Here is a 14,708-nt window from a genome sequence, read left to right as displayed (position 1 = left end):
ACCCTGGCTGTCAACTTCCTTCTAAACCCCACAGAACTCAAATTACAGGCAACCCCCGCATTTACACACTTTTCAATACCTGAGCGACTGCGCACAAGCACATTGCGCTGAACCCGGAAGTGACCCGCAAACCTCACCGAAAGGGGCAGGGACAAAAACGGGCTGTTTGCAGGCTTTCTTAATGGCGTTTCACCGGTACTTGTAGTGCCTCAGAACGTAAACTCCACTTAAAGGGGGGGGGGGTTTGCCTGTAACTGACCGTGCCTGTCATCAGCTCTAGCAAAACCTACGGTTTGTTTGTTTGTTTCATGAAATAATATATACTGCTTGACTGTAAAAAAACAACAAAAAAACCTCAAAGCAATTTGTGGAAAGATAAAACGAGAAAATCGAATTTGTAGCAGTGCTTTAAAATGTAGAAAAGTTAAAATACTGAAACGGATCAAAGTTATTTCAACTTTCTAAGGGTCTGGGTAGGCTTGTCTCAACCAGAATGTCTGGGTAGGGACGCGGGTGGTGCTGTGGGTTAAACCACTGAGCCTAGGACTTGCCAATCAGAAGGTCGACGGTTCGAATCCCTGTGACGGGGTGAGCTCCTGTTGCTCAGTCCCTGCTCCTGCCAACCTAGCAGATCGAAAGCACCCCAAAGTGCGAGTAGATAAATAGGTACCGCTCCGGCGGGAAGGTAAACGGTGTTTCCGTGCGCTGCTCTGGTTCACCAGAAGCGGCTTAGTCATGCTGGCCACATGACCCGGAAGCTGTACGCCGGCTCCCTTGGCCAATAAAGCGAGATGAGTGCTGCAACCCCAGAGTCGGTCACGACTGGACCTAATGGTCAGGGGTCCCTTTACCTTTACCTTTAGGCTTGTCTCAACAAGAATGTTTTTAGCAGATCTGAAAAGGGAGCTGTGGAGGTCCATGCTTTAATCTCAATTGGCTTTGCTGCCTTCCATCCTGCATAGCAGGGGATGGACTAGATGACCCTCAGAGTACCCTTCCAGTTTTACAGTTCTGTGATAGCATGAGTCTACCGGTCTCAATGGGCACTACCCACTGCTGAGGGAAGTTTGAAGTAACTGTGAAGATCTCTCCCATTGGACATCTCACTCCAGTGTGGTGTCATGGTTAAGAGCGGTGGACTCGTAATCTGGGAAACTGGGTTTGCTTCCCTGCTCCTCCACATGCAGCTGCTGGGTGACCCTGGGCCAGTCACACTTCTTTGAAGTCTCTCAGCCCCACTCACCTCACAGAGTGTTTGTTGTGGGGGAGGAAGGGAAAGGAGATTGTTAGCCACTTTGAGACTCCTTAGGGTAGTGATAAAGCGGGATATCAAATCCAAACTCTTCTTCTTCCTTCTCATTTGTGCGCCTCTCCCCGCCCCCCAGTGCCTTTGCCAGGACAATCTCTACCCCCTCATTGGCTTCTTCGCAAAAGGATATGGAAAGAACAAGGAGCCGTTGAGGGCCTACGCTCTGACCTTCCTCATAGCTGTTGCCTTCATCCTCATTGGTAAGCGAGACCACCTCCCCTCCCTTATTTATCAGACCCACAATTTCCACCCCCGAAAACTATTATTTTGTGATTGACACAGTGAGCTTCAGGGCTGAGTGGGGATTCTAAACCTGGTCTCCCAGGTCATTGCCCAATATTCTAGCCAGGACACCACACTGGCATTTGGGGGTCAGGCCAAGGCATTCCAATTTCCCCAGGCTTTGGGTCATTCGTTGAGATCATAGGGTGGTATTCAGCTATGTTGAGTTTTATGCAGAGTGGAGCTCTTGAAATTAATGGACCTCACTCAGCCATGTGTCTTAATTTAAATAGGTCCACACTAACTAAAACTAGCATAGTACCCAAACTGTTGCATGCTTTCTGGCATGTCTCGTGGTGTTCATTTTTTAGTAGGGCGGGGGTACAACAATCCTTTTTATAATTTTAGGGATTTTGCTCCATCGATTTTCTTAAATACTTGATTTTTCCCCCCTTATGGGGGCCATGCTGCTTTTGTCAGTCACTTTGTGACTTTTTTGTGTGTTTGGGGTTAAGGAATAAATGGGTGTACGGTGGTACCTCAGGTTACATACGCTTCAGGTTACATACGCTTCAGGTTACAGACTCCACTAACCCAGAAATAGTACCTCGGGTTAAGAACTTTGCTTCAGGATGAGAACAGAAATCGTGCTCCAGCAGCGCAGCAGCAGCAGGAGGCCCGTATTAGCTAAAGTGGTGCTTCAGGTTAAGAACAGTTTCAGGTTAAGAACGGACCTCCGGAACGAATTAAGTTCTTAACCGGAAGTACCACTGTAATAAATAAAATAATAATAAACAAACAAATAGCACAGACATGAACGGTCTCCCTCTGGAGGTTGTGGACTCTCCTTCCTTTGGGGGGGGGGGTTTAAGCAGAGGTTGGATGGTCATCTGTCGTGGCTGAGATTCCTGCATTGTGGGAATGACCCTCAGGGCCCCTCACAATGCTATGATTCTATGAAATTAGCAGCGTTGAGGGCTAGCTGCTTGAGTAGAGCATACAAGAGCACTCCCCCCATCCCATCCCCTGTTCTGTGCCAGAATACAGTGCCTCCTTGTTTACCTTTCCTTTGTTTGCCCCTGCAGCGGATCTGAACACCATCGCCCCCGTCATCTCCAATTTCTTCTTGTGCTCTTATGCCCTCATCAACTTCAGCTGCTTCCATGCCACCATCACCAACTCCCCAGGTAAGGTGGGTGGTGGACAGGTGGGCCGTGTGGGAGGTAGAAATGGTGTGTGTGTGTGTGTGTGTGTGTGTGTGTGTGTGTAAAAGTGTGTAAGGTATGTGTGTTTTTAGCCTTAATAATAATGATAGTAATAATAATAATAATTTATTACTTATACCCCGCGCATCTGGCCAGGCCTCCCCAGCCACTCAGGGCGGCTCCCAACAGGATATTAAAAACACAATAAAACACCAGACATTAAAAACTTCCCTAAACAGGGCTGCCTTCAGATGTCTTCTAAAAGTCAGATAGTTTTTTATTTCCTTGACATCTGGTGGGAGGGCGTTCCACAGGGCGGGCACCAACAAGGCCCTCTGCCTGGTTCCCTGGTTCTCGCAGGGATATTCAGTCCCTGTCCACTTTTCCCAGAGTAAATTAACCATTAGCAAAGATCTCTTCTCCATATTCTCTTCTGTCTTCGCCATTTTATCCTCACAACAACAACCCTTTTGAGGTAGGTTAGGCAGAGAGAGAGGCCCAAATTTAACCCAGTGAACTTCATGGCTGAGTGGAGATTTGAGTGTCTTCTGAGTTCTGCACAAGATTCTGGACCCGCATGGCCAACCAGCAGATGTTTGGAGGGGAATCAGTAGCCTCAAATACTTTTGGGGGGTCATGTGTGTAGAGTTGTGCTAGGTCAATGACGGGATAAACCAGGGTGACACCTGGGCTCCCTCTCTGTGTGCAATACCTTTTGATCTCACCTGTGTTCCCCCATCATCACCATCCTCCAGGCTGGAGGCCCTCTTTCCGCTACTTCAGCAAATGGACAGCCCTGTTTGGAGCCATCGTCTCTGTGGTCATCATGTTCCTGCTGAATTGGTGGTCAGCCCTCATTGTCATCGGGATCATCGTCATCAGCTTGGCCTACACCACCTACAAGAAACCAGGTGAGGGGAGCCTGGCGTTGGATCTGAGAAGCAAAGGGTGGGGTGAGGGTAGAATGTCCCAGATCTCCACACCTTCTTCCCAGCTTAGTTTATAGAAAGAGCTGGGAGCTTCAGGTCCAAATGTCAAGGAGTCCTGGTCAAGGCTTATTTACAAATTCTTCATCATTGTCAGGAGTTCTGTTTCTGGAACCTTCTCAGCTGGAGGAGATTTTATTTCTTAAACCAATTCACTGAATCCCAAAGTATCATACCACGTTAAACAGCCATGACTCACCCCCCCCCCCGGATAGTCTATTAAGGGTGCCTAGAGTTGCTAAGGGAACTCTCTCAGAGCTACCGTTCCCAGAGTAGTTTAATAATAGTACCTTTATTGTCAATGTACAAGCTGTGTACAATGAAATTAAACAATCAGTCCCTCTTCCCTGGGAACGATGGGGGTTTCCTAACAACTCTCAGCACCCTTGACAAACTACACTTCCCAGGATCCTTTGCCTTTAAATGTATCATGCAGCTGGTGCCCAATCAGCTGATGGCCAGGGCTTGAATAGCACCATGCGCAGCTCCTTTCAAGCAGTGTGCTGGCGAGGCCCGATGGGAATTGTAGTCTGAAACTTCTGGAGGGTTGGGAAGCCTGGGCAAGGAGGGCAAATAGCCTTACGCCAGGCAAGATCATCTCCCTGTGTCCTGAAGCGGATCCTTCAGTGGGGGATACCCCTCTAGGTCCTTCCAGTATCTGAATCCATCAGAAAAGGTAAAAAGGTAAAGGGACCCCTGACCATTAGGTCCAGTCGTGACTGACTCTGGGGTTGCAGCGCTCATCTCGCTTTATTGGCCGAGGAAGCCAGCATACAGCTTCCGGGTCATGTGGCCACCATGACTAAGCCGCTTTTGGAGAACCAGAGAAGCGCATGGAAACACCGTTTACCTTCCCGCAAGAGCGGTACCTATTTATCTACTTGCACTTTTGACGTGCTTTCCAACTGCTAGGTTGGCAGGAATCACAAAAGGTAGATATGGACTAAAGCTCTTCTTCATTTCTCTCCTCTGCCCACAGAGGTAAACTGGGGTTCCTCAGTGCAGGCTGGCACCTACAACATGGCCCTGTCAAATGCTGTGAACCTGAATGACGTAGAGGACCACGTCAAGAATTTTCGGTGAGGGAGCTACTTTAGTTTATCAAGTGAAGAACAGAAGGCCCGTGAGCCAGATTTCCTTGGTGCTGTTCCCCTTTCTGAGGTGGGGTGGGTCAAAGACTGGGGAGGCACAGCACAATCCCGTGCATTGTGTTTACTCAGAAGTAACTCGTAGTGTGTTCAATGGAGCTTGCATTTTAGGATTGCAGCCTTCAGCGTAAACTCAGGGTTAAAAATGGTCACACCCACGACATCCATTTAAAGCACACTTATACAATTTTAAACAGTCATGGCTTCCCCCAGAGTAGCCTCCTCCTCAAGAGGTCCGGAGGGCGGCAACACGAGAATGGGCCTATTTTGCAGTGGCTCCCCGTCTGTGGAATGCTCTCCCCAGGGAAGTTCGCCTGGCGCCTTCATTATACACCTTTAGGCACCAGGCAAAAACGTTCCTTTTTAACCAGCCTTTGGTTGATCTGATTTACATCCTAAGCCCTTTTAAAATGGGTTTTTTTTTTTGGCGGGGGGGGGGGCTATTGGGTTTTATTTTTATTATGTATTTTGTGGTTTTATATATCTTGATTTTATTCTGTGAACCGACCTGAGACCCCCAGGTATAGGGCAGTATATACATTGAATAATCAAATCAAATCAAATCCTGGGAACTGCAGTTTGCTAAGGTTACTCAGAGTTGTTAGTAGGCACACACACCCCTCACAGAACTACAAATCCCAGTAACCAACTAAGTGGCCCCTAGTTACAGCTCTTTCACCTTCCTAGGCCTCAGTGTCTGGTCCTCTCAGGCCCACCCAGCTTCCGCCCAGCGCTGGTGGACTTTGTCAACGCCTTCACCAAGAAAGTGAGCCTCATGATATGTGGGAACGTGGCTGAGGTGAGTTTACCTGCCCTGAGAGGGCCTTGTGGGGGTTGATGGAAAGAAAAGAGGCTGGGGAAATAGGACGAGCTGGGATGCTGCCATTTTTAACAGACTATCAATCTTTTTATTGCACGGTCAGCTGGGAGACTCCTCATGCTTCGAAAACTACAACGAACAACTCCAGTGGCTCAGCACGCGCAAGATCCGCTCTTTTTACAACTTCATCACAACAGGGGACCTGAGAGCTGGAGCCAGGAGCCTCATGCAGGTGTGTGGGGGTGTGTCTTGACCTAGAGAGGTCATTTTAATGTTGGGAGTGGGGCAACAAAGGCAGAGGGCAGGTCCACACCATAGATTTACAGCGCATCTTGGGAACTGCAGTACAGTGGTACTTCGGGTTACAAACACCTTGGGTTACAGACTCTGCTAACCTGGAAGCAGTACCTTGGGTTAAGAACTTTGCCCCAGGATGAGAACAGAAATCATGCGCCGGCGGCGCGGCGGCAGCAGGAGGCTCCATTAGCTAAGGTGGTACCTAAGGTTAAGAATGGTTTCAGGTTAAGAACGGACCCCCGGAACAAATGAAGTTCATAACCAGAGGTACCACTGTATGTTAAGGGTGCTGGGAATTGTAGTTCTGGGAGGGGAAAACGACAGATTCTTGGGAGGGGGGAGCCGTTTGCTTAAAATGTGCATCAGATGTGCTTTAAGTGTATGGCACGATCTGTCCAGAGATGTCAAAAAGCATGAAGGGATGGAGGACATTGATGTGCGTAGTTTGAGAGAGGAGCTCTTAATTCCTTTGTACGCATGTGGATGCTAGGGTGCTCCCTCACACAGCAAGACGGGCCAGGGAGTTCACCTTCCTGTCCTTCCAATTCCTTCCCCTCATCTAAGATGGGTGAGAATGGACCAAAAGCCCCAGGTCCAATCTGTGACTCAAACGAGGAACCTTCAGACCTATGTGAGGCTTCACCTGTGTGGTGAGCCACAGAACTGCACGTTGCAACATCTGCCCCCGGCAATTCAGTGTCTGCAGGCCCCTGGACTGGCCTTGCCCACCAAGAGTGGTCCTCGGGTCCTCCTGGACCATAAGAAGGTTCCCTGCTCGAGTCTTCCTCAAGAAGCAAGGTCTTCCTGAGACCTGTGCCATCTGGCTTGGCCTCTGGTCCTGAATTCTGCCTTCTTTCTCAACCCTGATCCCAGGGTTTTCTCTTTGTCTTCGCCTTCTCTCTGGTTCCGAATATTGGCCTCACTCCTGGTTCTCGGCTCACCTCTGAAAAGGATCTCGAGGAGAAAGAAGGGGCAGGAAGAAAGGCCTTTGCTTGGGACACTGAAGAGCAGTTGCCAAGCATAAGGACATGAACCCTACTGGATTTCTGTCCTTTATACGGCTACAAGTTAATGGCAGCCGCTGTGCTCTCTCTCTCTCTCTCTCTCCCTCTAGGTCTCAGGTCTCGGGCGACTCAAACCCAACACCATGGTCCTGGGCTTCAAGCAGGATTGGCAGACCGACAGTCCGCAGAACCTGGAGAATTACGTGGGCATAATACAGTAAGGGCATGGAGGCGATGGGAAGGGGAAGCAGCGGAGGGTTTAGGAGACTGGGCTCAAACGGGTTTCAACAAGACTTACCTGATGCTTAGAGTAATGTGAGTTTGCAAAGCCAGTGGGCTGTATGGCCCATGCATGCCAGATGGCAAGGCCTCTGCAAGATAATGTTTCCTCCCTTTTATAGCAGGGTTGGGGATGCTCTAAGCTTCTAGTTGTTTTTGGACTCAGTCCATCAGCCCCCAGCCAGCATGGCCAGTGGGGAAGGGTCACCTGTTCCACATCATGCCTTGGCTTGCCTGGAGGGAGGGAGGTAATGTGTGTCGAAACCTCTGGCTATTGAGTGGCTGGAATGGAGGCACCTGCTTTGCCTCTGCCCGTGCCCCACCACTCATATCTGGCCCCTGGAAGGTTGCCCATGAGGCAGTGCGGCCCTCGGGATGAAAAGGCTTCTCTACTCCTGGTTTCAACCAATTCCAGCAGCAGCAAAGAGTTGTAGTCGGGTGGGCCGAAGTGCATACAAAATGTCTGGCAATGCTTTTCCTTGGCCCAGAGGCCCTGCTTTCTTGAAAGGACTAATTGGGCGGAATACAACTTTGCGCATGTTCAGAGGCGCTCTCTTCACGAGATAACCTCATTAACTAGGGAAAGACCACGCTGCATGTTGATCTCCACAGCTCTCTCTTCTCCCCCTTTCCCCGGCTGCAGCGACACTTTCGATTTCAGCGCCGGAGTGTGCCTGGTCCGGATGCGCGATGGACTGGATGTGTCGCGGAAGGTGAAAGCGCAAGGTGGGTGTGTCCAGGGAAAGGGGTGGGGCCTGAAAGTGCTGGAGGCTATAAAGCCTCTGTCTGGTTCTGGAAGAAGGGGGTCCTTGAAAGAGGGAGCTGTCCTTGGTGGCGAAACGCTTAGCGGCTCTTGTGGCTTCTTCATTCTTCTCCAAGGCTGGCAGAAGCAAAACAGATTTGGCAAAACAGTAAATCCTATGTCTAAAGAGAGAAAGAGTGGATGAAATCTCTTAATTTGCATCATTCGTTCTGGTGTTGTTGGCTTCTTAAAAAAAACACCACACAGCCTCGACTAATCCTCTCTTCATCTCTCTCCCCAACAGTGAACATGGGCTTTGATGACTCGGAAGCAGCGCTGGGCAAAGAGAAGCGGAAGTGTAAGTTGGACGCCTTGAGTGAGGCTGCTCTAAAAAGAAAAAATGTGGTTTAGTAGAATGAGCTAAAGGACTATGAGTAGGCAAAGCCTTGGCAGGGGTGCTCTGGCCATATCTCTACTTGGGCTGAATAGGGGTTTGAATGAAGGTGTCCCAGGCCCAAAACTAAGGAGCTTCAAAAATGAGGACGAGAAGCCTAAAACATACTGTTCAATTGTAAATTTTAATTTGGATTTCTGATATTTTTATGCTTTAGTGGGTTTTTGGTTTTTTACTGTGTATTTTAATCACACAGCACATATTTGAATTGTGGATATCTTAGTTATGGATGTTTCATATGTTAACAATTGTGCAATTGACCTTTATGCTAGGAAACCACTAAGAAGCCAATTTTTGCACCAAGCCTTAGATTAGTTACCGTAATTAACTAATAATGTGGGAGTGCTAGAGGGGAATTGCTGCAAAGGCTCCCCCCATTCATTTACTCTTCTCTGCAGGTGATAGCTACAAGGTAGTCGGTGCTGACACACACCTGGAAACCTATTTCCAGGGCAACCAGAAGAAGAAAAACATTGACATCTATTGGCTCTTTGATGATGGCGGTATGTATGGTTCCTTCCCAGTTTAAGTTTGCACCTATCATCATCATCATCATCATCATCATTTCTATATCACCCTTCTTCCAAAGATCACAGGGTGGTTTACAATACATAGCATACTAACAACCAAAGCAACAGCCCCCCCCCCCCCACATAGTTTAAAAGGTCCTAGAATGATTGTTTAATTAATAACGAGCTATACATCTGAGCCCACCCCAACTCTGGTTTCCTAGCAACGTAATTTCCCCCTCACTGACCGTCTCCCAAGGAGAGCCCAAACGGTGCAGTGTGCTCCCTTTCTAGAGGAGTGGAGGCCTTGCACCCCATTTCCTTCTGGGGGCAGAGATTTGAGCACCAAGAAAAGGCTACAGGGGGCACACAGCCGTTGCTTCTCTTCCTAAATTCGGAATCCATCTTTGTGGGTGGAGGAGCTGTGAGCAGAAAGGGAGAGTTGCGTGGTCCGAGACTCAACAGGGTGGAGAGCACTGCCGTTGCAAGTTGGGATCTACTAGTGGATTTCCATCTGGTTGGCCGCTGGGAGAAGAGGGTTTTTGGACCAGATGGGCCTTTGGCCTGATTCCCTGGGGCTTCGGTACATCCTTATGACTTTCTGTTTCCTGCTTCCACAGGGCTCACCCTCCTCATTCCCTACCTCCTCACCCGCCGGAAACGTTGGAGTCATTGCAAAGTCCGGGTCTTCATCAGCGGGCAGATTGCGAATGCTGAAGAGCACAGAGAAGAGTAAGAGGCTGGGATTGGGGGCTGGAATAATGAAAGCCAAATAAAAAAGCTTCTGCTGTAAAGGAGGAGGAGCTTGTGAGCTTCTTGGAAGTTTAACGGAGGGCTGCTCCAGAACTTCAGGCGAGGTCCACTGGAAGATAGTTTGCCCTTTGGTGCCTGATTGTCCCAGGCACTACAAGGGCGTGGGCCATAAGTCATTGTTCTGCTTTTTGCCTGTGTTCTCCTTAATTCCAAGCTTTTATCCGTTGGCTTTCTTTTCTTTTTCCACAATCAAATTTTTGACGTATATTAATTCATTATAAACACACATACACGCGTACATGGGCAAACACAGAAAGTGAGAGAAATTCATGCAGAAGAGAGAATTTTGACAGGTCCATCTTTTCACACCATCATGCCACAGCAGCCAGAAGAGCTGCGCTTGTTGACATTCCTTCTTGTGCACATTTATTATGCGGTTTATTTATTTACACGCCACTAAAATTTACGCTGCATTTCTTGCATTTAAGACACTTAACATGCCGCTTAAATTTACGCTGCCTTTCTTGTATTTAAAGCACAAACAAAAAAGGGGGCAATGAAACAATTAAAAAATTGCAAAATATTGTAAAGGGGTAGGAACCATCGCAACCACAGTGAAACATCTTTGTACCTTCTGGTCTCCTTGAGGTTAGTAGAGAAATACTTGTCCCCTTTTCCCCCATTCCCAATTTCTGTCTTTCTCATCCTGATTTGCAGGATCGATCTTTTGTTGACCAAATTCCGCCTGGGGTTCACTGAGGTCGTGGTGCTGCCTGAAATAATGTGGAGGCCGGAAGAAACAAGGTGAATGCCCTGGGTCCCCGCTCGTTCTCTGCTCCCTGAGGTCTTGTCTTTGTCCCACAATCCCTCTGCCCCAGCCTCAAACAGACACTCCTGTTCTAACTCAGCAGCCCTGAAAGCTAGTGTTGGTGCTGACCTTTAAAGCCCTAAACGGCCTTGGTCCAGGAGCGTCTCCACCCCCATCGTTCTACCCGGACACTGAGGTCCAGCACCGAGGGCCTTCTGGCGGTTCCCTCACTGCGAGAAGCCAAGTTACAGGGAACCAGGCAGAGGGCCTTCTCGGTAGTGGCGCCTTCCCTGTGGAACACCCTCCCACCAGATGTCAAAGAGAACCACAACTACCAGGCTTTTAGAAGACATCTGAAGGCAGCCCTGTTTCGGGAAGCTTTTAATGTTTGATGTATTATAGTATTTTAATATTCTTTTGGAAGCCGCCCAGAGTGGCTGGGGAAGCCCAGCCAGATGGGCGGGGTATAAATAATAAATTATTATTATTATTATTATTATTATTATTATTATTATTATAATATTATAGTAGCCTTTTTTCAAAAAAAGAGTCTCACAAATTCAGCCCTTGATTTTCCTATGCCTCTTGACAGTACTGCTTTGGCGGAACACTTCAAGCAAGCAAAGGCAGACTGGAAAACAGATGTCTAGACCGTTTGTGTATCTATATAGATTTAAAGCTAACCTCTGTACATTCATATTTTGAAAGCAACAGGTTTGGTGCTTCCCTGCTTCCCCCACCTGGGAGTCTGTGCAAAAAGCCTCGAGGTTCCACCCCCAAATTGTTTTATGGGTCTTGATTGTTGTTTCCACTTAAGAATACAGTTCCTTCACGTGGTTTGGGCCCTTCCTCCCGTTTCTCCATTTTGCTCCGCTCTGTCTTCCTAACTTTGGCTTGACTTGTTCCCCTCCCCCTCCCCCCCCCCCGGCCACCTTCCTACCATGGCAGTCGCAAAGAATTTGAGGACATCATAGCTCCCTTCCGGCTCAATGAAGGCCAGAAAGGCCAGGAAACCGTGGAAGAGATGCAAAAGGATGCACCGTGGAAGGTCACGGATGAAGACCTCCGAGTCTACAAGAAAAAGGTGGGTTTTTTTGTGGATTCTGTCCCCAGCGTTTGAGGGTCGTGGCAAGGGAGTGCCTTAATTCAGTTCATATTAAAAACCGAACCTACCTAATTCACGCTTCCTAAGACAATGTGCGAACCAAAACAGAGAGCCGTCCTTCGTAATCCGAAGTGGTAGGAGTCTTCTGGACGCCGGTAGCTTCCCATTCTGGTTCCAATAGGGTGAAAGAGTCTACTGGGGTTTAAAGGAGCGTGAAAGGGGTGACCAAAATTCACTTTTAACATGTCTCTCCTCCTTTTCCAACATGGCATCTTCAGTCTGAACAGCACATGCGTCTACATGAGATACTTCAAGACCACTCTAGGAATGCAGCCCTCATTGTCATGTGAGTCACTTCCCTACTTGCTTCTTCAAACGTTGAGATCCCTGAATGGGGTGGTTTTGCCCCAGTTTGCCCCTGTCCCATGATCCTTCTGCACACACCCCACTGGGTTCCTTCTGATTTCTGATAGAAGATCCATACCAGGTGGTTGAGACATAAGGTAACAGATACAGCCTTCATAGGAATGGGGAACCTGTGGCCCTCTAGATTTTGTTGGACTACAACTCCCATTATCCCTGATCAGTGGCCATGCTGCCTGGGGCTGATGCGAGCCATAGTCAATGACATCTGGAAGGCCACAGTTTCCCCATCCCTGCTCTGGGGCAGGTTTCCCAAACTTAGGTCTCCGGATTTATTTATTTTTTTGGACTGCAACTCCCATCATCCCTAGCTAGCAGGACCAGTGGTCAGGAACGATGGGAATTGTAGTGCAGAAACAGCTGGAGACCTGTGTTTTGGAAACCCTGCTCTAGGGGCTTGTAGGCCTGGTGGCAAGCTCTCTCAGGGCCCAGGGTGACCCCAAGCAACCAGTTGCTGGTCCCCATTTCTCTGAAGGGTGGGTGAAACAGCAGTCATCATCCCCCATGCTGTGGTGGGGGTAGTAAGGGCCACATATGTTCCAATTCTGCCCATGAAGTGAATTCGGCCCTGGGTGCAAAAAATTAGGAGCTGCTCCAAAAATAAAAGAAAATTCTTGGCTTTCTGAACACAAGTTCCTAGCACACAAAACTACCTTGATACTAAACATTGGGTTCATCTAGCTCAGTATAGTTCACACTGCCCAGCAGCAGCTCTTAGGTTTTTGAACAGGGGACGTTACCAGCCCTACCGGGAGATGTGAGGCATTGGACCTGGGACCTGCTACGTGGAAAGAGGATAATCTACCATTAAGTTACAGTCGTACCTCTGTTCCCGAACGCCTTGGGAGTCGAACGTTCCGGCTCCCGAACGATCGGAAACCGGAAGTGATTGTTCAGGTTTTCAAACATTGTTTTGGAAGCCGAACGTCTGAGGGGGCTTCCGATTGGCTGCAGGAACTTCCTGCAGCCAATCAGAAGCCACGCTTTGGAAGTCGAACGTTTCAGAAGTCGAACGGACTTCCGGAATGGATTCTGTTCTACTTCTGAGGTATGACTGTATAGCTCTTCCCTGGAATAATTGGTTCCAGAAGAGTGGGACAAGATTTGTTACTTGCAATAATAATAACAATAATAATAATTTATTATTTATACCCCACCCATCTGGCCAAGTTTCCCCAGCCACTCTGGGCGGCTCCCAATCAAGTATTAAAAACAACACAGCATTAATATTAAAAACTTCTCTAAACAGGGCTGCCTTCAGATGTCGCAAGCAGCCCACCCTCTCTCCCGTGCCTTCCCGTTTTATTTATTTATCCCACCTTTCCTCCAAGGAGTCTTACATAGGTTGTTCTCCTCTTCCTCCCCACATTATCCTCACAATAACCCTGTGAAATGGGGTTAGGCTGAGAGTGAGCGACTGGCCCAGTGGGGATTTGAACCCGTCTCCCGCGTCCTAGTTAAACGCTCTTAACATTCTCCCTACCCTCCCTCTGTTTTTCTAGGAGCCTCCCGGTGGTACGGAAAGGGGCCTGCCCAAGCGCCCTCTACATGGCCTGGCTCGAGATGGTCTCCAAGGGCCTCCACCCGCCGGTCGTCTTCATCCGAGGCAACCAGGAGGATGCTCTCACCCTCTACTGCCAGTAGGAGGCAGCGCTGTATCAAGGGAGTGCCGTGCGAGAGACTATTTGAAGCCCTAATTGTGACACTGCAGCCTCATTGCTAACACAGACTCCAGAGACACCTGCAAAAATAAGTCAAAGGACTGGTTTCTGTGTCTCCAAAAAGCAGGGACGTGTTCTGAGGGGATTCTGCAACCGAGCATTAAGTTTCTTCGTTTCCATTTTCCAGGATTGTACCTGATGGACTTGAAAGCTCTAAAGTACTGATTTCCTGGGGGTTCTGTGCTTTGAAGCCTGGGAGCATCTGTAAATATTAAATACGTTTTAAATATTGTTGGTTAACGACGTCTGGGGCTCCTGCCCTGTGAGTTGCTCTTGGCTTTTTCAAGCAAAGCCGCCGAAATCACACAAAGGGAGTCGCTGGAGAGTGCAGTGCCAGAACAGGTTTTAACACCAGGGACTAGACGCTTGATGTTGATGCGGAAATCTCAGGCGGGGGAGAGAAGGTTCTGCGAATGTAGCAAAGCGGGAGAGAAAGGTGAGTTTAGCAGAGGAAGGAATTCTAGAAAGGAGAATTATTCCCATTTTAGAGAATGGAAAACTGAGATCTGGCAAACTATCTAATGCCAGTGAGAGTCTGATCCTCGCTACCTACACCGGAGTGTGGGGAACACAGGCCCTGGGGCCAAATGTATCCCTTCAAGAGAGAGAGAGAGTTTGGATTTGATATCCTGCTTTATCACTACCCGAAGGAGTCTCAAAGCGGCTAACATTCTCCTTTCCCTTCCTCCCCCACAACAAACACTCTGTGAGGTGAGTGGGGCTGAGAGACTTCAGAGAAGTATGACTGGCCCAAGGTCACCCAGCAGCTGCATGTGGAGGAGCGGGGAATCAAACCCGGTTCACCAGATTATGAGTCTACCGCTCTTAACCACTACACCACACTGGCTCTCAAGGCTCATCTTGTGTTTATCTGGCCCTCTAGATTCTCCCCAGACAGCACCCCTTCCCTAGCCACCACCACG

At 48.7% G+C, this 14,708-nt stretch overlaps 1 protein-coding gene across 1 annotated transcript in view; it reads left to right on the top strand.

The window, feature by feature from the left end:
* LOC308461329 (solute carrier family 12 member 3-like) overlaps positions 1-14,025 on the top strand; it is a 31,903-nt gene extending 17,878 nt beyond the window's left edge. The window contains exons 13-27 of the mRNA XM_080978154.1: positions 1,386-1,509; positions 2,617-2,718; positions 3,492-3,647; positions 4,702-4,801; positions 5,558-5,669; positions 5,794-5,922; positions 7,102-7,208; positions 7,914-7,996; positions 8,317-8,370; positions 8,865-8,969; positions 9,596-9,707; positions 10,446-10,532; positions 11,485-11,620; positions 11,920-11,987; positions 13,567-14,025. Of these exons, the coding sequence (XP_080834280.1) occupies positions 1,386-1,509; positions 2,617-2,718; positions 3,492-3,647; positions 4,702-4,801; positions 5,558-5,669; positions 5,794-5,922; positions 7,102-7,208; positions 7,914-7,996; positions 8,317-8,370; positions 8,865-8,969; positions 9,596-9,707; positions 10,446-10,532; positions 11,485-11,620; positions 11,920-11,987; positions 13,567-13,708 (1,617 nt within the window). The 3' untranslated portion in view covers positions 13,709-14,025. The remainder of the gene's footprint in view (positions 1-1,385; positions 1,510-2,616; positions 2,719-3,491; positions 3,648-4,701; positions 4,802-5,557; positions 5,670-5,793; positions 5,923-7,101; positions 7,209-7,913; positions 7,997-8,316; positions 8,371-8,864; positions 8,970-9,595; positions 9,708-10,445; positions 10,533-11,484; positions 11,621-11,919; positions 11,988-13,566) is intronic.
* The last annotated feature ends 683 nt before the right edge of the window (positions 14,026-14,708 follow it).

This window comes from Podarcis pityusensis (assembly GCF_964106645.2).
Source record: "Podarcis pityusensis genome assembly, chromosome: 13".
In the NCBI taxonomy this organism is placed as follows: domain Eukaryota; kingdom Metazoa; phylum Chordata; class Lepidosauria; order Squamata; family Lacertidae; genus Podarcis; species Podarcis pityusensis.
The sequence above is the reverse complement of the archived record's forward strand: the minus strand, read 5'-3'. Positions and strand labels throughout refer to the sequence as shown.